Below are 23,281 nucleotides of genomic sequence, written 5' to 3'. Positions count from 1 at the left end.
GTTAGTCGACCCTTGGTAATCCTAGGCTACTCTATCAGCTACAACTTTGCCGAAGACCGCATTCAAATCGGACGCCTCATTAATTAGTTACCGATTTTTATCCAGAATCGAAATCTTTACTCATGATGGTTAAACTATTCGGTGGGCATCACTGCATTCTGCAGTGGAACGTAGTAGCCATGATTTCAGTGTGCTATCTTTGGCGCCATATGCAGCAATGTTGCCTGCTGGGAAGTGTACATACGACCTATTCAAATCGAGCTCCAGATATTTATTCAAACAATCTAAATTTTCATCTGCATTTCTTGATATCGCACGCACAACCTTAACAATCTGCCCAGCATTATCTTCATTTATTTTTTGCCGTGTTGACGTTTGACGTTTGGCCGATGAGGCATCGCTGTCAAAAACCCGCGCCCGCGCGTAACGCCCACCCTGCTGTCAAAAATTTTCTCCCGAGTGGCAGAGCAGTGCGCGTCGTAAATTTCCCGTGCTGGTGAAAAATTGCAGTGTTGTGCCGGAAAATCGTTTCAAATCGTTCGGAAAATGGTGTCCCGCCATAAGGACAAAGGCCGTGACCGCGATCGTGATCGTGATGGAGAATCCAGCCATTCGCACGGGAAATCGCGCGATAATGATCGCGACAGGCGAAGGTAGGTCGGTGTGGCCCCAATGCGGACGCGTGGCGTTACGCCACCGTCCGGATGTTGGCGTTACGACTGGTTGGATGTTTGAGGTTATGGGCGTTTATGTTTACGTTACGTTTAAAAGACTTTTGTTATTGTTTTGCAGATCTCGTTCGAAAAGCCGGCATCGCGATAAGGACCGGGAGCGTGAGCGGGACAGAGACCGTGACCATCGGAGGCGGAGCAGAAGCCGATCGCGAGATCGACGTCGCCGGAGCCGTTCCCGCAGCAAGGACCGAAGGCGTTCGCGAGAGCGAGAGCGTGGTGACCGGTACGACCGGGGAAGCAGTCGGGCGACGGCGGAACGCGAACGGGAACGGGTCCGGGAACCTGAGAACCTGGAGGGCGCCTACGACTACAAGGGAATCGAGTTTACCCAGAATGTCATCGAGTCGATGATGTCGACGGCAGCCAATGCGAAGAGTTTTGCCGAGTTGCTGAACAGTTACAACCAGCAGCAACAGATTCAACAGCAACAGCAGCAGATTCAGGCGCAGAAGGCTCTGCTGGAGGCACACAACGAGAGCAGTCAGTCGTCGGAATTCGGAAGGGGTAAGTTTCTTTTCAGAGATTAGTACTAGACAGATTAATCAATATGTCCATTCCTTTTGCAGATGGTCCCAGTGGCAGCGGCAGAAGCGACGATTCCGAACGTCGGCGCAAGAAGAAATCCCGCTGGGCTGGTGGAGACCACGACAAAACGTTCATCCCCGGAATGCCCACGATTTTGCCACCCGGAATGTCCCAGGACCAACAGGAAGCCTATTTAGGTGAGTCAAAAACTCCCCTTCGTCAGAATCCATTTCTTTTCAGCTTTAGGTTGATGGACCTTCTCCTGGATGATCGGATCGACACCGGAACTAGTGTGTACAAAGACCAACACTTGCGGGGGAACCGTTTTATGATAAGCCCAACCAAGAGTCTTGAAGAGCGCAATAATGACACATGCTTTTTCTCCCAAAAAATCAACTTTAACTTCAAACAAGCTTACACAGCGTTTCAGATTCATCAGTTTCAGCTTCCTGCGGCGACGCTGTTTCCGGTGCGGTTTTAGCAACAATTGAAAGGCCTGTGTCAGCGCCGTAAGTAGTTTCAGCCTGCATCGAATCAGCAAAAAAAACCTGCGTTTTTTAGTTGTCAGCCCCTCTTACTAGATACAAACATCATCCATAAACCGCCAACAAACAGAACTAATCTAACATCGGGGGGTTTACCCTCGATCTAATCTTTCTCTGCTCTTTCTCCCACTGTGACGCCCGTTTAGTTCAACTCCAAATCGAGGAAATCAGCCGGAAGCTACGCACCGGGGACCTGATGATACCGCAGAATCCGGAAGAAAGGTTTGCTAGTTGTTACTCTGTTCGATTATTGATTAAGTATAAGGGCAATTTCTTTTGGGGGTTTAAAAATGCGAACAAATTTCAAAGAATTCAAATATCAAAATAAGAGTTGGTACTGCATTTGTGGAATCAGTATTTTTTTAATGTAGGCAAGGATCGGTATATTCGCCTCACTCCATTCATATTCACTCCTCTTTGCTGAAGCGAATCGAGAAAGATGCAGCAATCGGATCGTCGTGATCAAACACGCAACCCCATCACCAGTGGGAAGCAATGAGCCAACTGCTCGACATGAATATTCGTTGCCATTCGTCGCAGTTTGGATCGCAAGCGAATGAATGAATGGCGAATGGTGAAGAATGCTGGTGAGCGATCGAAGCGGCTATCATCATAAGTAGAAGAGAATCTCTGCATGTAATGCATACATTTTTACTGTATTGTTGTTGAAATGCTAGATTAGCAAAGAAAATAATTCGAAAACATCAAAAATTCGTATGCACAATATCAATCGCATCACTCACGAATCGCATTCGCTTGCGATGCGAATGTGGACGAATGAGTAATTTCCAAGTGTGGCTTCCCACCGTTCGCCGGAGTTTGCTGTCGTCGCTGACAAGCATACACATGAACTAAAGCGACAACCGTTCGCTGCTGACTGTCTTCGAATGTGGAAGAAGATGAAAAGTGGAAATCAGGAACCCTGAATGTAGGTACCATTAGGATAATGCTCAATGCAGACTAGTGGTAACCGTGATGTAAACATCTCTGATGGCGGTTTTTGTTTTTCAATCTAGATTGGTGGAAAATGTGTAATCTAACAAACGTCTACGTAAAACGTGAATTTAACGAGGGGAAATTTATGTACAGCTTGTGAAGAATAATACTAGTAAGTTAAGTGCCAGAAGACTCAGAAGACGACTATGATGCTATCAGGTATCAGTAGGTCGGCTCCAGAGACACGTTCTCCTCCATTTGGGAAATTTGTGCCATCGCCATGAATACGAGCCTATTCATCATTTACCTGAGGGAGAGGGAAGGGGGGAATAAGGGATGGGATAGGGAAAGGGAAGGTAAGGGAATAGGGTCGACATAATCGCATAAGCGTACCACAACGGGTTCAAACACTGTAAAAAACGCATAGAGCGTAAAGTGAGCCTATAGCTACATGCCACAACGGGTTCAGAACAACAGAACATCCTGAAGATTCAGGCTTCTTAGGTCAGTTTCACTTAATCAAGTGTTTACCGAGTACTCGGAAACGCAGCTGCGTAAAAACTGGGTAGTTACATATCATATGATACAGAATTCCACAGTCGAATTGTCAGCTAAGATATATAAATGAAACAATCTGTTGAGGCTTGTAATGGACAAAATCATAAGTAGGAAAACCACATTGAGCTATCTCAATTGCGTTTCTGCTATAAGATTCCTTAAAAGTGGTGGCATCAAGACTCTCGCATGGGGACATCCACAAACACTCAATTTTCTAATCGCTGCTTGATATAATGCCGAGAAGAGATGTTGGTTTTTGAGCATTTGGTAAATCCAATTGGAAATCATTGAAAGATAAATAGTACAATCCGTGCGGCTTCCAATATGGAATCGAAAGGTACGTGTTCAAAAGTATCCTGGAAATCCAAGAAAACACCCAAACAAAATCGTTTTTGCATGAATGCTTTTCCGATATCGTAAACAACATTGTGTAAACAAATCACAGTGGACATTTTGGTCAGCATGTTGGTTCCTATGGAGAGGCATGTTTGCCAGAAAAACATCACGGGTGTGATGCTCGACAAAGCGTTCTAATCATTTCAGAAGAAAGAGATCAAATTGATAGGTCTGATCTTCATACGATCCATTATCCACTTACGGAATAAATTTAACAGTATAATCCCATCAAGATTTGGGAATAACAAGGCTGCAAACAAGCAAAATCAAAACATTTTGGGCTCGAGGCATGACACGCAAGATTGCCATTTCAATTTTACGAAAAGTAGCAAACATCGGGTCAAACGCAAAATGTGGATCCATATAGGTGTTAATTAAAGCATTACATCTACATAGAAATCTCCCCTACGAAAGTAAGGTTCTTGGACCAAAGCTGTTCTTTTATGCTGAAGATTGATCTGAGCTGTCATATCCATAGCCACTACCCAAACTAAGCACGATTAAATTCTTACAATCACAACACAAGAAAAAAGAGCAGCGATAAAAACCAATTCGGTATCGATTGAAGAACTCCTGCGACGAAGATACACAGAGGACACTAAGAAGAACGCATAATGCGAAGAGCCATATAGGTTATAATTAAAGCTAATAAACAACATATTAATAATCCTATCCTTATTGAGCCTCGCAGTTGAGGCTTAAGAAGGATAGCAGATTATCTCGGAGAAACACAAGGTCAACTGCACCATTGCTCCGGCTAGCGCAGTAAGGGCAGAATACTGTGGAGGGCGCCCTAGTACTCCACAGGCTCCGTTAAACGGTTAGGATTTTATTAGACCCCCCTAACCATTCATTCCTAGGCACGGTAAGCATATAGATAGCCGCATCATACCATAAATTAGGGGTCACCTGTTTAATGGACTCTTATCACCGGAACAGGCAGTCCGTAGTGTTATTCTTAGCCAATTGTGACAACCGCTACCGACACTACATAGCTATCTAGGCTGATCGAGAAAAGAAGTTAAAATTGATGATCAACTTCATACGGACCCGAACAGCCGGTTAACCATGTTAACTATGATGCTAACAAGAAGAATGTTACGATAAGGCCAGTGCAGCCGTTCAAAAGTGATGATCAAAATACATATGTGTCGGGATACATATGAAGATGGTAAGGGGCCAAAGAAACGTCACGGTTTGTGTGGTGCAGCCTTCAAAAGTTGTTAAAGAATGGGGTGGACTTTGCTGAAGCCCGGGAACACTCCGAAGCGGCAGCGAAGGGACTATCTCGACCGCACGAATAGCAGTGATGAGAAGCCTGCATCAGAAAAGACTCGAGAAGTTCGAGTCTCCCACCAAGGTAAAGCGAGTAGCAGGGATGATCAAACCCCACCGTGCCAGATAAATTTTAATATCGCCATACAATCAAATGTAACTGCTGTTAGGAACGTAGGGGACAACAGGGATTTCATTAACCCAGTACGCCCACATGGTCCAAAAGCAATGCGTGGACGGAAACGAGATGCTCTTCCAGCGCCATTATACACTGAAATTGCCAGCAGGGTAAGATTGGGAATTTCGTCTAAAAATTAACCTGCTGTTGAGCTCTCAACCGACCAACAAAAAGTGGTTCAGGAATCTCTTCTGTTGAAGGTTGTGCAGCAGTGACAAGAACAGTTTAAACCGAAATTTGCTTGTTGTCTGTTCCATCCTGAGTATTTAGCGCCAAATGGCATGGAGTGCCAAATATAGCAACGATATGATTCTTTCCCTCATTGAAAGTCAAAACGATAATATTATTACAAACGCGTGGAGCTCCGTCGCCATATAAAAGGAGATCATGTTGAACTTGTTCTTACAGTCGATAATGCTTCTTTGCCTAAACTCAGGCAAAGACAGTTTTGTATTGATCTACAGGTATGGGCAGATCATCATAAAAAAGAAACGCTCCAGCCAACTATATACTGCTGAGAAAACCGCCCTCCAAAGCACTCGAAGATGTGGCCATGGATTCTGTTCAAGACCAGCAAGACCTAGCTATTCCAGAGACACGTGGGGGTCCTGTATGTTATCCACAACTGAACTCCCTGCGAGAAGAGCCGATCAGGAGACTAATGTCCATGAAGCTGGTGGAAGTTCTGGGTGTTGGTGTTGGTTCAAACGTCCAAGGGCAATCATCTGCCTATGGATACGGAGAACCACCGTAAGAACGCCGCTAAGTCGTTCTGGCATGTTTCCGATGAAGAATCTTTGTCAGATCATTAACATATCCGGTTTGACTCTGAAGCTGGACTACAAGTATCGGAGAACTTCAGAAATCCAAGAAAAACAAACTGAGATCTCTATCGTTTCCATTGGTTGAATGGAAATTTCTTATTAAGGAGAGCAAATTACTTTGGTTTTCCAGTTGGGAGACGTTTCTGATGAAATTGGAAACAAATTAATCACATCGTATCATGCCAGCTGTCCTGTTTAACACAGGTTATCACTTGTCAAATAGGGATGAATCTTGATGGAAAAACCGGTTAGCAGAATTGAGGAAGAAATCTAGACGTTTGTTTAACAGAGCGAAAGTTACTTCTGAATGGGATCTATACAAAAAGGCCCTATCAGATTACAACAAAGAATTGAGGCAAGCCAAACAAAAATATTGGAAAAGCAGCATCGTGTTTCGTTGGCCCTGAACCATTCGCTGGAGTTCGGAGTGTGCTCTTAGAACTAAACTTGAAACCTGGAAAAAGTCTATGGTAGAATTTAATTGGAATTCCACGGATACCACTAGACAAGCTCAAAGATTATCTAGACCCAGTGCAGCAAAAGTCGAGGTCATATTGAATCTGAACAAAAAAGATCTCTGGGTGATAATCGATCTGATGACTGGGCACTGCCCGAGTAGATATCACTTAACCTTCCGTAACTCGCGCGGTTGACTACCTGCGCCAGCACCACGCTAATGCTGAATACAAAAAGCGAGATTTTTTCATCGTGTTGTACAAAATACAACAGCGCGATCGCTCGAGGGTTAAAGAAGATTGGTAAAATTCAATCTTCTGAATGTCGTTTTTGTCAAAAGGAAAAAGAAACTGCTGAAAACATTATAAGCAAATGTGAAGTATTGTGTTATTTAAGGTCGTCAATATTAGAGAAAGGGTTATTGGAGCCCTTGAGATTTTGGTAATGTAATCCAAACAGTTGATTAGACTTCATAAAACAAGTTGAGCCTAGTTGGGTTCGAGTACTACAACAATCAATGTCATTGATTGATGTAATGTCCATCACATCTCAGTTGTGACAGGGTATTTGATAAGCACTAAAGCAAACATGGATCTTGCCACAATATTCCTACATAATGGAGGCAGCGGTTCAAAGGCTCTACAGATTAGGAAAAAAAATAACCATAGTGACCCCCGTACTTCAGCTGAAGCTTTAAAAGGTGCCAAGCCTCAACAATAAATGGAAGTAATAGATGCTGAAAACGATCGTGGTCTAGAATGGTGCATGGGAACTAATCAAACTACCATCAGAGGAAGGCCATCGAATGCAAATTACTATTCAAGCCGGAGCGAGACGAAAAAGTCGACAAGTGATAATCCGTACCACAGCATATGTCTATTCATTCATTGATCAATGCCAAGAATTCGGTAAGCAAGGGGCTTCGTGAATCGACCATGGATTGACGCAGGAAGGCATGCAGCGAGCAGAGAAAGCTCTGTGGCGGCTTGCACAAGCCGATGCCTACGCCGAAGAGATAAACGTCCTGCGGGAACAGCAAGAATCAGACGAACAGCACGATTCGTCAACTATTACCGTTTTTGGATAAGTTCGACGTGGTTCGTATGGCGGGACGAACTGAAGCTTCGCCGGTGGCAAGTTACGATGAGAAGTTCTCAGTAATCTTGCCGAAACATCATCGCCTGACTGAACTTCTAATCGACTGGTTACCACAGACGATTCGGCCACCATAGCATTGAAACCGTGGTTAATGAAATTCGTCAGCGCTATCACATTTCCACTCTACGGACGGTGGTGCGCAAAATTGCAAAGATGTGTCAGTGGTGTACAGTTAACAGGGCGCTTCCTGAAGTACCCAGGATGGCTCCTCTACCGGAAGCACGTGTCACTCCGTTCGTGCGACCATTTACATTGGTCGGCTTTGATTATTTCGGCCATTATATGATTAAAATTGGTCGAAGTCAAGTAGCGTTGGCTGGCACTCGTCACGTGCTTAGTCGTTAGAGCGGTACACCTAGAAGTAGCCGCCTTACTGTCCACCGAATCATGTAAGTTAGCTCTTCAGCGATTTATCGCTCGACGCGGCGCACCGTTACAAATCTTCTCCGACCACGGGACAAATTTTGTCGGCGCCAGTCGGGAGCTGGCTGATCAAGTAGCGGCAACGAAACATGAATTTGCGGAGACCTTCACGAATGCTAACACCCGTTGGCTTTTGGTCCCACCATCTTCCCCGCACATGGGCGGTGCCTGGGAAAGAATGGTCAGAAGAGCAGTTAAAGCAGCGATGGAGTCGATTACCATGTCCGTGCGCCGTCTGAAGAAGTATTCATAACAATACTTTGTGAGGCAGAGTCAATGGAACGTTGGCATACGTCCCTCTCGAATCATCGAATCAGGAGGCTTTGACTCCGAACCATTTTGTTCTCCTCAGTTCAAATGGAGTCAAGCAGCCGGAGAAAGTTCCCACTACAGAAGGAGAATCACATCGGACCGGCTGGAACTTGTGTCACTTTATCCTGGATCAGTTCTGGGGACGGTGGATTCGGGAATATCTTCCGGATTTGACTCGGCGAACCAAGTGGCACGAGGCTGGCAAGCCTATTCAGGAAGAAGACATAGTGTTCATTGTTGGAGAAACGACTCGGAATCGATGGCCTCGAGGTAATGTAGTGAAAGTTTTTCCAGGAGGGGATGGTCGCATCAGGCAGGTGGATGTGCAGACAAGTTCAGGGATTCTACGCCGTCCAGTAGCAAAGCTCGCCGTACTTAACGTACTACCATCAGGTAATTCAGCTGATTCGGAGCAGCATTACGGAGAGGGGAATGTAGCGGGAGACGTTACAACCGTTATTGCCGCTACGAAAAAGTTCAATAAGGATGCAGGAAATCTGACTGATCGTTTTTCACCTAGCGGTTTTGACAGGGTAAAGAGATTGACAGTGAAAAAGAAAAAAAAAACTATAGAAGAAATGTGAAGCATGAGTCGGAAAATTTGAGACTGACCTACAGCTAGATTTATATGCAAATAATATTGATATATATTTTTAAACTACCATAAAATAAGTTAATGAACTCGATCAATTTTTAATAGTGAGTTATACATGCATGCAGAGTTATATGCCCATGTGTCGAATTTGAACTCATTCCTAACTGTTACGGTTTCAGGTTAGAAGTTATGAAATGTTTATCCTACCCAATCATTAAATGATGAATTATTATAACTGAATTTAAACTACCTCTTAAAACGCAACAGTGAGTAAACTTATATACTAATGTTTGACTTAAAACTAAGACCCTTAAAACTGACTCAATAGGTTATACAATAGCTAGACTAGTGTCACTGAAATGTGAGTACAATAAGAGAAAACATCAAGAAATGTAAACTTAAACACTATATTTTAGCTTTAAAGCGCTTTGCTGAATAAATTATGGATTTCGCTACTAAGACAGTGACCCGTTTTCCCTACGTTTTTCGCCGTTCCAACATAAGGCATAGATTTAGCATTTAGGCTAGTGGCGCAGAGGTTCTTCCAGAAATATGAAGTGGATATCGACGAAGTATTTACATCTGCTGCCAAGCAAGTTACTATGCAGACACTACTCACTATAAGGCCGTTACAAATATTTATTTCACTTTTTGTCCCACCACTTTTTGGACGGTCGAGGGGGGGGATAAAAATAATAAAGAATTAAATCTGAAAAATATTAAAAACTCATCGGATTTGTTAAAGAATTTTCAGCAAGACCCGATAATTCGATAAATATTTTTTTATCTGCCCCCTCAAAATGCAAATTCCAGCCCAAAAATTTTGAAGGGGGGGGAGACAAAAAGTGAAAAATAAATTTGTATCAGCCTAATAGCAAGTCGATGAGAAATGAAGTAATTACGCTGGGATAGGGCTCCGACATAGTTGCATTGTAGCTAACTTTCCTATGGCTCTATTGAGGCCCTTGTCTACTTTAATTCAAGTTGATTTGTACATACTGAGCAATGCTTGCTTTATTTACACCGTATTTATGCATGCATTACGGCCAGTGCTGCTATTGGCCTTGTCAGCGTCACAAGATGAAATGAGCATTCACGCGCTTCGTCATGTCATTTTGCAATAATCAAGCGTCATGACGGAAACTTCCATACTGTGTTTAAATTAAAATTTTCACCTAGATCAAGCGAATTCAGGCCAGTCAATGTATTTAACAGATAAAGTGGGCTTATATTCACGATTTAACGGATTAAAGCAGCAACAAAAACAATCAATTTACTTGTAATTGCCAGGTTCACAACCATGTCACGCTCCGTCGTGACCGAAAAATGAGAGAGTATTGCTAGACTCTCTTGGTCATCGTCTCCCGATTCGATGGCATTGAAAGAGCCGCTTTTGTAAAAATCGCGTGACGACTTGTGTTGACACTGACGCTTTCCAGGCCTGATAACGGCTAGAGCAGCGTGGTTACTTGAGCTGTCAAACACGTGGACGTGAAGACAACGTATCTACATAAATCAACCGGACGGACAGGAGAAGCAAATGTCTGTCGATTGAATAAAAGCCTCTATGGAATTGATAGCATTTTCAAATCGATGCAATGAGTGTAGAATTAGCTTAAGTTTAAATACACAATCGAAATACGAGAGACAGAACAACAACCTGGTGCGACGGCTCAAAAACCTCAAGATCATCGACGATAAAACAGCAAGGATGCTCACCAAGTACAATGCAGTGTGTCCAAGGATCTACGGACAACCCAAGGCACACAAACCTGGATTACCGCTGAGACCCGTTGTACCCAATGTCACAGCTCCGTCATACAACCTGTCAAAGTTCATCGGACAAGTCATGCAGCAATCCCTGGTAAGCAAATACAACATCAAGGACTCCTTTTCATTCTGCCAGTTCATAAACAACATAAATCTACCCGGGGATCACGTACTTGTTTCGTTGGATGTAAAATCGCTATTCACCTCGATACCAAAATCGCTGGCAATCAACACTATCATAATGAGGTGGGACGAAATTAGGCCAAACACAAACATATGTTTGGACCTATTTCTAGAAATAGTCGAGTTTTGTATCGACGCGAGCTACTTCCGCTTCGATGGCCAACATTACCAACAAATATTCGGTACGGCTATGGGCAATCCCCTATCTCCAGCAATCGCGGATTGGGTAATGGAAACATTGCTGGACACGGTTGTTAGAATGCTCAAAATCCCCCTACCATTCCTACGAAAATTCGTAGACGATCTAGTAACGGCAATCCCTCTCCACCAACTAGACCATTTCATGGAAACATTCAACAGCTATGACGTCCACATCCAGTTCACGTACGAACTGGAGGTGGATAACAAATTGCCATTCCTGGATATGCTCCTCATCAGACAGGACAACCAGAAGATTGCCACCCAATGGTACCAAAAACCCATCGCTAGTGGACGTTTTCTTAACTTCCATTCATATCACCCACTCGGTCAAAAGCTGAACATGGCAATAAACTTCGCTAGACGGGTAAACCAACTAACCACGAACCTGGATCAACAAGCAAAAATGCAGATTGTTGATGAACAACTCAAGCTAAACGATTACCCGAAACCGCTAAGGCACCGAATCGCCAACAGGATGAATGAGCGTTCCAACGACGAAAATCAGCAAGAAATCCTGGAATATACCTACCGTCGCATTCCATTCATACCTCACCTGTCAAACAAGATTGTCAGGGTCTTGCAGCGAGATTATAATAACATACGACTCGCAAAGTACAACGTCCGATCAGCAAGGGACTATTTCACGAAGGTAAAGGATCCAGTCCCACCGGAGCAGCAAACAAACGTCATCTATGCCATTCCTTGTTGCCACTGCGAAGCTATGTACGTTGGGATGACAACCAATCGCCTAAAAACAAGAATACATGGTCATCAAACACACTACAACACGATGGACAAACTGCTGGAACGAGGAATCGACGTAGAGGACCAAGAAATGATTGCTCTCGGGGAGAAAAACGGCTCTGATGCACCACAGCATCACAAAACAACATAGATTCGATCTAGACAGAACGAAAATACTAGACAAGAATGAAAACACAAACACACTCCAATTTCTAGAGATGTGTCATATTGTCAACAACACGAATTGTATAAATAGAAGGACAGACACAGAAGGGCTACATGCGATTTACGCAGGGATATTACACGAAGTAAGGAATGTCAACAAAACACGAAAACGAAATGATACACAAACACGAATGAATCAGAACACACTCACACCACAACATCAACATTCTAGATGATGTACTACACACACTACAAGACACTAGTAGCAAATACGGACAGCCAAGAAGCTGTCACGACCAGTGATCCAAAATGTACTATCAAAAACTGTAGTTTGCATGATAATCGTGAATGTATGGTCTTGACTATCATGCAACAAAAACATTCACGTATGACCAGATGAAATATTCATGGGTGACTGTGACATTTTTTTAATCACGGCAAAAAATGTAGTGGATTTTCAAATTGAGTGAACTAATGAAATACCAGTGGTTCCGAAAACTGCGAACGGGACATGCGTATAATTTAGGAACCGGAAGTGTGAAGAAGCGGAGACAAAGATTTTCGGATTGTGCGTTCCGAGGGTCATAACCACCAATGGAGCAGGGGAACAAAAGTCAGTGGCTCCCAACTGAATAGTTACGGCCCACGTCTAACAAATCAAAAAGTCTCATGCCATACGGATATTTTCAGACCTGGCTAATTGAGCTGATATTGAAACCCGATATCCTAGGCCATTTTGGAATTAAATATGGCGCTTGGGGTTTCTGGGACAATACAGGGACACTACTGAGGGTTTCCGCCATCGTCAAAAACGCCCTTGTAACGACTTTGAAATCAAATCCGCTGAAAATGCTCTGAAGCTTCTTGGAATGTCTCCAAAATCCCCCTAATACCCCCAGAAACCCCATGTAACGCACCTCAGACCCTCCGCAACCCCAGAAAACGCCATGTAACGCCTCCGTAACGTTTCTGAAATCCGCCGAAAATGCTCTGAAGCTCTTTGGAATGCCTCCAAAATCCCCCTAATACCCCCAGAAACCCCATGTAACGCACCTCAGACCCTCCGAAACCCCAGAAAACGCCATGTAACGCCTCGGTAACGTTTCTGAAATCCGCCGAAAATGCTCTGAAGCTCTTTGGAATGCCTCCAAAATCCCCCTAATACCCCCAGAAACCCCATGTAACGCACCTCAGACCCTCCGAAACCCCAGAAAACGCCATGTAACGCCTCCGTAACGTTTCTGAAATCCGCCGAAAATGCTCTGAAGCTCTTTGGAATGCCTCCAAAATCCCCCTAATACCCCCAGAAACCCCTTGTAACGCACCTCAGACCCTCCGAAACCCCAGAAAACGCCATGTAACGCCTCCGTAACGTTTCTGAAATCCGCCGAAAATGCTCTGAAGCTCTTTGGAATGCCTCCAAAATCCCCCTAATACCCCCAGAAACCCCATGTAACGCACCTCAGACCCTCCGAAACCCCAGAAAACGCCATGTAACGCCTCTGTAACGTTTCTGAAATCCGCTGAGAATGCTCTGAAGCTTCTTGGAATGCCTCTGAAATCCCCCTTAAACCCCCTCAGACCCCAAGTAACGCCCTTGACACCCTCTAGCACGAGTTATCCGCATTTTTCTTTCGCAGTTTTCGGAACCACTGGAACTCCAACTCTACATTTCAAAACTGTCATTTCGTACTCCCATCATCTTGATTTGTGTTACAATCATGGTGCCAAATGCTACATTCATGGTAGACGACATTGATGCATCGACGGCAGCATGAATGTAGTGTGTGACGGTAGTATGCAACATTAGTCATGACGGTAAAGGCGTTGCGACGATAATGAAAAAAATGTACTATACGGTTCACTGGTCACGACTAAAAGCGTAGGCGAAAACTGTGCGATTATAACAAATAGTTAAGCTCCAAACGACAGGCTTTTTATAGCAAAAGCCACCCGCGATACAGTGTCTTGCAAAAATATCGCCACACATGCAGTGAGTAGACAAATGTAACTAAAAATGTAAGATAGTAATATCACACTATATCCATAGCCGAAGCGAGCGCCATTTCAAATTGAATGGACAATCAAATGTAGAGCACTACCGTTCCGTACAAGAGAACAAAACTTCTGTAAGTAACAGGGTGGGCCAAAAAAGGTAATGAGAAATTATTCGATCATTCTTATAGATTCCTTGAAAATGGTAAAATACATTACCGAAACCGTCGGAAATTGAAGCAATATTGTTCTTGCTGCTCTGAAAGACTGCCAAGGCCGGAAAACATAACGTTTCTCTAGCTACATATAAAAAAGATTAAAAAATTGATGCAGTTCAAGCCTTGGTCCAAGTAATCGAAAACTGATCCCTGTTTATAGGTAAGAAGCTGAAGCTTGAAGAAGCTTGAGCTTGATTGACCGCCGTGGATGCTACTCCAGTATCGCCAGATCAGCTATACTCACACAGTGAACCAATGAGATATCTACCGGGGACTAGCAGGTATCTTCAGTGTATGAATGTTGGTGATCTTCTATTTTTTAGGCGACAGTGGTCCACGAACCATATTTACGAGGAAAGATGCATTCAACGCCTTCAAATGAGTTTTTAGGCAAATATGGTCTTCTACAAAGTTGTCCCTAATAATAAGGCCCTCTTTTCAATATACATGAAAATTAGGGTGGTCCATATTTTCAAAGAAATTGGCAACCAAACTTTTTTTATTTGCAAGAATAACTGTATACATTCTTCGGAAAAGTTGTAGATCTTTCAGTTTTGAGCAAGTTTGCCGAAGACACAATTTATGTAGCTTTAAAATTGACCGATCTAGAGGTATTTTTCTGGATAAGCTTACGGTGGTTCAAGAAAAACCGGTTTTCTGGCGTTAACTTTCAGTTTCGATTTTTCATCAAAGTCGCCCAAGAAACACTTGTAGAGCATTCGAAGACGCGTCGTTTCGGGGCTGAGATGATCGTTATCTCTTTTGGTTCAAAAGTTACAGGCATTTTTCTTAAAAAATCATAGTTTTTTAAAAAGGTGTTTTGACGGGTTGGGGCAAACATAAAAAATATCTTTTGCCCGCATTCAAAAGAAGTTATAAAACATATCAAAAAATTAGAGGGGCGTTATTTTTGTAACTCAAGTGAAAAATACTTGAAAAGTGTCTATTTTTTTCTAGAAAACCATCAATATCTTTTGAACGGAATGACGTAGCAACATTTTCAGCGCACGAAAATGTGCGTTTTTGGAAGCTCTAAAAGTTATTCTTAGGCGACTTTGACGAGAAATTTGAAACAAAAAAGATCCTTTGCCAAGATTTAGGTCCACTACCCTATGTAGAGAGAGTAAGTATCCAGCTTTTTACGCTGGCCATAAAACGACGAGGGGTGATTTGACTCTGACATTTCTTGCCGACAGGTTTTATAGTTTACATCTTGGCAGGCCGTATTATTCGAGATTGTTGATTCGACTGTCAAAAAATTTTCACGTTTGTGTTGGAGCTTGAATTATCATTTTGTTTCGCTAATTTTACTTTTATTACATGATTTTAGGAACCCGAGCACCATAAGCATGGAGAAATAGTTATGCCCGAGGAACTAGAAAGGACGATAAAATACTGCGGAGATTTAAGATTTCCATTCGTTATTAAATTTCCGTTTTTTTCGCTTGAAATATTCAATGTGTGTCCCAACAGTCATGTTTGTCAGAAGGAAATTATTGAATACCGGCTTCCGTGCAACTTTCCGAACTTGAGGTGTACAAAACCTTACATAAGTCTGACGGCGATGACATAGTGCCGCTTCAAAGTGAGAGTGAAAGTGCGCGTCCATAGGATTTTCGTGAATTTGCTATTGTTGATATTCTTCTTTGCGGCTTCGCACACGCGCACTCCCACTCTCACGCGTAACTATAACGGCACCCTGAGAAAAAAAGTCCTCTGTGTAGTCCTCAAATGGTTCCAAAGTTGACCTCCTAATAGTCTATGTTTGCTCGGGGATTTGCTTGTCCAAAAATATATTGTATCGTAATTGAAAAAAGGGGTCTTATAAAGTAAAAAAATATGCCCAAAACCAACTGTCATGGAAAGGAACACGAGATATTTTGACGAACTTTGTGTAACTTTGTCTCATCTCAGTCCTTGTTCCTGTCTTGGGGATACCAGTTGGAAAGAATTAAAATGGCTTGGTACCGTCCATGGTAATTAACTGTTACATCTCTTGTAAAGCATTCCCAAGCAAGCTCAGAACAAATTTCACCGTTCTGGAAAATTGATATAGCGGTCTAACGGAGATGAAAATCCACTTTTATGCTGTTGATTCAACAGTTTTCCCAGGTTCCGTAGATTCAGCAACATTCCTAAGCCATTCTTTTCTACCTAAAAGACACAAAAAGATTAAATAAATTCATGAAAATTATGCATTAATTAACGATTGAATTTTCAGGAATGAAAATGAACAATTAAATGTCAACACAAAGTTTTTGGTGCCTAAATGCCTGCTTCGATTTTACTATAATTGAAATTATAGTGTCGGCAAGAAATGTCAGTTACAGTTTATAGCAGGCTAGCGTAAAAACCTGGATATAGAAAGATACAAAGTAGGAGGAAAGGGACGGGCCAGGGTTTGAACCCAGGACCTTCTGCATACGAATCAGAAGCGGTAGTAACTAGACCACCATACCCTGTTTATATGTTAGGAAGAAAAGTGGAAGAGTAAGCTACATCCTAATCTAAGTGGATGACATTATCATTGCCACCCAGACTGAAGAAGGATTCATTGAAGTTTTCGATGTTATACAGAAAAACTTTACAATGACGATTCTTGGGGACAATGCATTGTCTGGGTCATCAGGAAGGAGCCAGGAGGTCGTTATTCGTTGTGCCAACGTCAGTATATCCGGATGCTAGCTGACCGATTCAACCTGAACAAAGTCTCCATTAGATCCGTCATACTTACAGCAGCAGAAAGAGGAGGAGGATTGCCAACGATCCAACAATAATCGCAATTCCTATGTTGAATAGGAGGTCTGTTTGTGCGTAGCTGTGAATTCTCGCCAAGACATGTCAGAAAGCGTGTCAATTTCGGCAAAGAAGTGGTCCTGTTCTACGCAACGTGTAGCATAGTACTAGACAGTCTAGACTAGATTTCATCTTGGATCATCATCAGCCGGACTGGAAATGTTTGTCGATGCAGCTTGGGCAAGCAACCATCGAGACAGAAAATCAAATTCCGAATTCATAGTACGTTTCGGAGAGGGTTTAATTAGCTGGGCGTCAAGAGAACATTACTTTGCATTTCATTGTCATTCATTGAAGTTGAATTTGTTGCACTGACGGAAGGATGCCAGAAACTTAGCTGGATCATGATCATCTTGTAAGAAATGCTATTTAAATCACTACTTTATTTGTACCTCAAATTTAAAAACTGAAGAATACTGTAAGGAGCATAATTAGGGACTATAGACAATATATGATAGCAGCATATAAGCAGGCATAGAAATTCATTTGGATAGAAAACGTCAGTCAATAGTCTAAATTTGGTACGCACGGACGCTTGCCGGAAGGCGTCGGAAGGTATAAAGAGAAAGCATTTGCTTCATCAGATTACTACAATGGCGTAGTTGGTAGTAGAAAAAAAACTAAAAAATTAACGTTAAAAAGGCTTCTGACGGACAAGGGCAGATAGCCGTAGAAAATTGAAATAGAAGTAGTCTCCGACGGACATGGGCGGAGATGAAAATACAAGGTTTCTGATGGAAATAGGCAGTAAACCAAAATAAGACGTTTCTCTGATAGGCAAAGGCAGAGAACAGAAAAGATTTCTTGCACAAAAAAAAGAATAAAAAATTGAGTGAAACAACAGCAGATTGAATCGATGTTATAAAGGCATTCAAAAGAATCTCTAAATCTGTTGCTCTAAAGGAAAGCGTTGAAAGCTGTTGAGCTAAATAAAATAAAGTTGAGAGTTTTCACGAACGATTTCCAATACCATCTGTCAAATGTATTTACTACTCACAAACTTTAACAAGTTGACATTCAATGTGCTGTGTAAAACATGAGATTGCTTTGATTGGTTTGCAAGTTGCTTTCAGCTTATCAGTGCCATATGGGTGCAACATCTAAGAAACACGTTCCTTACGAATACTTCTGGAAGCCTAGGATTACCGAGAAGTAGCACACAAGTTTGAATATCATAAAATGTAAAACAGTATATAGGCACGAGATGCAAACACAGTAACTTTCAATAATGGCAATGTTCAATTTTCAAGGAATGTACAGGGTGTTGAACGCAAGCCAGAAGCGTTCAATGAACTTATAAAGCTTGTAGAACGGGCAACGCAACGCCAGGGCAACGAAGAAAACATGAGAAGATATGATCATGCAATTTGTATTTGCTTTCCACTGATTGACTGGAATAATTCAAAATTAACATAAGGCTAAAAAAAGTCTTTGATTAGCTTACTATTCTCAGTGTGCATTTTGAGAGTTTATACAGTTATCATGGAAGAAAAGAAATGTTAGTGCGACATCTATTGTTACTAGAAACTTTGTATATCCTAACATCTACACAGTTGTTTTAATGAGTTGTTTCTGTTAGTGAGATAGAAAACAGTTACTTGTTCTGAATTTCTCTTGGTAGGTGATGCGAATAATGTCAGTGGTTTCCAAATGATGTGACATTCTGATGGAAAGGCGAATGAAAATCGAAAATTAAATATCAAGTTTTATATCATATAGGGTCTGGGACCATTTGGGCAGGAGCACCTATTTTGGGCACTTGCTGCCATAACTCAATCAATTATGAACCGATTGACTTGATTTTTGAAATACGATCAGGAAGGCGCAGTATCTAGCTATGTTCCAAAATTCAACTCAATCGGATTGAAATTGACTTAGTTATAACAGCAAGTGCCCAAAATAGGTGCTCCTGCCCAAATGGTCCCAGACCCTAATTTATGTAACTTAAATGATTCATACATTATATTACGGAATACCTGTTTGATATCGGTAACTTGAAAGCAAGCAGGATGATGAAATGAAGAGTTCAAAACACGAATAAAAAAAAATAAAGTCGAGGACACATTTCCTATACAAAATGTAAAAAAAAAGAAAACTTCACGTTTGCAGGATTCTAATATTTCATAGCAATAAAACAAATGAACAAAAATGCTAACTGAGCCTTCAAGCATTTTTTAAGGGTAGACATAACGGATAATGTAAGGAGCATAACTAGGGACTATACTGCCGTGAATCGCAAGTCAGTCCCATATGTAAAAAGTAGGCATTGAGAAAATGGCCTCTGAAGTTTTCAAATTCGATTTCTATGCGAAACTCTAAAAAATCGCCATTAATTGAAAACTTTTGCGATCATCATGAAACTTTCACATATTGTTTCAACCGTGAATACGTAACAGTGAAAAATATAAAACTGGCTAAAATAGTGTTAGGTTTTGTACCGGAGGGCGCACAAGTTCGTAATGGGACTGACTTGCGATTACATTTCATTATGGGACAATCTGACTTGGTGTTGTTTTTCAACATTACTGAACAAACTATATATTTTTTTGTACGCAGCTGAAAGATCATCCGAAGAAAGCTCGAAAACGGTCATTAACTCATTTTTGCCCGAAATGCAGATGGGACTGACTTGCGATTCACGCATATAAGCAGGCATAGAAATTCATTTGGATAGAAAACGTCAGTCAATAGTCTAAATTTGGTACGCACGGACGCTTGCCGGAAGGCGTCGGAAGGTATAAAGAGAAAGCATTTGCTTCATCAGATTACTACAAATACCACGGCGTATATTGAAAGTGTTCCACTTTTGCAGTGACCTTATTTTGATACTTGAATTTGAAACAGCAAATCTTTATTTAGAAGTAGTTTTCGGCTATTAGCCAAACAATTAGTTCACTAGCTGTTACCTGGTGGACAATGTCCTTTCAAATGTAATGCACTCACAGTTTGTGAAGTCCTTACTGTCGATTAGGGAACTAATGTATGCATTCCTACCAATAGCTAAATAGGCGATGAAATATTAGGGAACTAGTAACTTAACTGTGTTGAACAAGAAAAAAATCCCCTTACTAATGAGTTTTTCATTTGAAGCGATAATCAAAGCTGTGGATCAGCCATGCATCGCGCGGTAGTCGTCACACCATCAAGCGAACCAGACAATACAGTGAGATATGGTAAACGAACGAAACATCGACAACTAATCGATCCCAATTTCAGGTTTTGAGATTTAGTGTTCATCTGTGATTATGTAATTCATAAACCAAACGTTGAGGCTTTTGCTAAATCAAGTCTCAATGTTACCACTAATAATGATCAAACAAACTAATGCTAACTTTTGTAAGGCCCCCGACAAAACCCGGAAGATAGCCATCTTCTTCTCCTGAGCCCTGCCAGCTACTGCACAGTGCCACACAGTGAAAGTAAGTTCAGATGGAACACAGACGAAGAATCGTTCGGTGGATAGTGGCTCATATTTTCGTGTGACACTTGAAACCCAGTGCAGTGGAAGCGGGAAAGAACCGGTAATATAGTGAGGAAGCCTAGCACTGTGAGACTGAATGGCGTCGGCCGTTCGATCATCACAGTCACAATGTCACTCGTAACCCTTTTCCATTTGTTTTGATCTCTGGAGAGAAAACCAAACGGTGATGTGATTAATGGTTCTTTTTCTCTTTTCCCCAGCCGTGTGTGTTGTTATCGTCATTTGTTTCAAGGCGAGACAAACCCTAGGAATTAATTATGACATTTTTACCGTTACAGCTCAATTTTTGATTAAAAAAAGCTAACGAAAAACTTCTAATAACCGAAACTTTGTAGGTTTTAGCAGGCGAGCTCGTTCTGAAATGTTGATCGACAAACTAATTAGAATTTTAGCAGGTCAAACTAATGATCGATTTTTACCATACAGGAAATGTGTATCTCACTCACGAAACTCTCTAATGATAAACGTTCTTCTACCAAAGCGCAGCTATTAATGACAAATAATCAAAACTTTTCCTAGATTCTAAGATATTGCTACTTAGCGAAGCTATCAGAGCAAGTTGTTCATCCCAAACTATGTGTTTTCGTTTCTGTTCTTTTTCTCTCTCCGGAATTGTCCACAGATCGCCCTCACCGGAGCCGATCTACAGCAGCGATGGCAAGAGGTTGAACACCCGTGAGTTCCGAACGAGGAAAAAGTTGGAAGAACAGCGCCACCAGCTAATCACGCGGATGCAATGCATGAATCCGGACTTCAAACCTCCGTCGGATTACAAGTAAGTTGATCTAAAAACTGTAATGAGACATCGACGTTGATGTCTGTGCTAGGGAAGCATGCATCGCCTACTACATTCTATTCTGTTCAACAGGCCTCCGGTGATTCGTGTCAGCGACAAGGTGCTCATCCCTCAAGAAGAGCATCCGGACATCAACTTTGTCGGTTTGCTGATTGGACCACGTGGCAATACCCTCAAGGCCATGGAAAAGGACACCGGTGCCAAGATCATAATCCGTGGCAAGGGTTCCGTCAAGGAAGGCAAAGTGGGCCGTAAGGATGGCCAACCGCTGCCAGGTGAGGACGAACCACTGCACGCTTTTATCACGGCTAGTAATCCGGAAGCGGTGAAGAAGGCCGTCGATCGGATCAAGGATGTCATCCGGCAAGGCATCGAAGTTCCGGAAGGTCACAACGATCTTCGTCGGATGCAGCTCCGAGAGCTGGCTCAGCTGAACGGAACCCTTCGGGAGACCGATGGTCCCCGTTGTACCAATTGCGGTTCCAACGAACACAAGACTTGGCTTTGCCCTGACAAGCCGAACATTACGACCAGCATTGTGTGCTCTTCGTGCGGAGGAGCTGGTCACATTGCCAAGGATTGTCGAAGCAAACGCCCGGGACAAGGTGGTCCACCTTTGAGCAACAACCAGGCCAAGATCGACGAAGAATACATGAGCCTCATGGCTGAACTTGGTGAAGGACCTCCACCAGAGTCGAACAACCAGCATAACTCCCATTCATCCAGATCATACGGTCTGTTTGAACCCCGACAAGCCCCTCGGCCGCTCATGCAGACTCCACATCTCCCGCCTCCTCATTCGGCTCCACCTGCGCCGCCTACCACATCCGCCCCCATGCCATTAGCCGCGCAGATGGGTCAATGGAACATGCCTCCCATTCCGGGCCCTCCGCCACCACCGCCAGGAGTGACGCCTTTGATGTCCTGGGGCCAGCAACCGCCCCCACCCGGAGGAAGTCCGGATGTCCTACCACCGGGCACGGCTCCCCTACCCCGATACCCTCAAAGTTACCCTCCACCTCCGCCCGGAGTGTCACAACCTTTGGCACCGGGAACATCCCCCGTTGGAATGCCCTCTTGGAGTGGGAACAGTGGCGCATCTGCCGCTCCGCCGCCTCTGATGCCTCCAGGATGGCAGAACGCCACTTCAGCTCCCGGAACCGGCTTCATCCAGCCCCCTCCAATGCCAGTTGGGCTACCGCCGGCTCATCTGCTAAGCGCACCTCCACCACCCCCTCCACCATCATCGTAAGCGTACTTTTTACCGGAACGCAGCAGGTAAGCCACGGTTCTCAAACTCTTATGGGGACAGAACGTTTCTACGTAATGCTTTTACTGTAACTATACCTAATATATGATATTTGATAATGTTTTGCGAATAATTCCTACCACAAACTTTGAATCAAAACGGATAAGCTTGCTCTATCGGTCGGTACCTACGTAGTTAATTGATATAGTTCGCATTAAATTATGTTAGAGTTAGCGACAAATACAACAAAAAAAACCGTTCAAGTGAGGACAAATTGTAGGATTTTCAATGGCTAAATCATACCGAAATGTGCCTAATTGCGGCAGGAATCGAAAATTTAATTATCAGGTATGGAAGGATGTTTGAGCAGGGGGGGGATCAAATTGAATCAATTGCATTCTTTTTTATCTTCTCAGATTCCTTAACGTTCAACGAAGAAATCGTGGCTGCCCGACTACTCCGGACCTGACACTCTCAAACAACCTGCCTGGACATTGTAGGGATCATGAGGGATAATAAAGATAAGACTTGATGAGTATGCTCCGGTTCAAGAAACAACTTCAGCAAATATTCCAAGGAGTAGAGATGTGTAGAACGTCGGTGTGGAGAAAGTCTGCAGTAGTCTTCTAGTCGAGGTCAGTTAGGATCAACGCACTGTTACCAAAAGAATGCGAATGGGTCACTTCGGTTTCTGGATCTCACACTCACAAGAAATGATGAGATAAATCAGAAAATGTGATCCTCATGACAAAACAAAGATAGTCGTTA

The 23,281-nt window shown here is 42.8% G+C and overlaps 1 protein-coding gene across 1 annotated transcript; it reads left to right on the top strand.

Moving 5' to 3' along the window:
* Positions 1 to 435: 435 nt before the first annotated feature.
* On the top strand, positions 436 to 22,798 carry LOC109431125 (splicing factor 1). The gene is made up of 6 exons (XM_029855995.2): positions 436 to 653; positions 793 to 1,238; positions 1,301 to 1,456; positions 1,951 to 2,026; positions 21,091 to 21,243; positions 21,337 to 22,798. Exons 1-6 carry the CDS (start codon positions 547 to 549, stop codon positions 22,514 to 22,516), a joined length of 2,118 nt encoding a protein of 705 aa, XP_029711855.1. The 5' UTR covers positions 436 to 546; the 3' UTR covers positions 22,517 to 22,798.
* The last annotated feature ends 483 nt before the right edge of the window (positions 22,799 to 23,281 follow it).

The sequence above is a fragment of the Aedes albopictus genome, chromosome 1, assembly GCF_035046485.1.
Source record: "Aedes albopictus strain Foshan chromosome 1, AalbF5, whole genome shotgun sequence".
In the NCBI taxonomy this organism is placed as follows: domain Eukaryota; kingdom Metazoa; phylum Arthropoda; class Insecta; order Diptera; family Culicidae; genus Aedes; species Aedes albopictus.
Note: the sequence above shows the minus strand (reverse complement) of the source record. Positions and strands in the feature narration are given on the sequence as shown.

Bases quoted from the DNA above. Each gene is read 5' to 3' on its own strand.
- LOC109431125 (XM_029855995.2), top strand. From the start codon at position 547: ATGGTGTCCCGCCATAAGGACAAAGGCCGTGACCGCGATCGTGATCGT. The intron at 1,457-1,950 runs GTGAGTCAAAAA...ACGCCCGTTTAG, and splicing joins CCAACAGGAAGCCTATTTAG to TTCAACTCCAAATCGAGGAA. The intron at 21,244-21,336 runs GTAAGTTGATCT...TCTGTTCAACAG, and splicing joins AAACCTCCGTCGGATTACAA to GCCTCCGGTGATTCGTGTCA.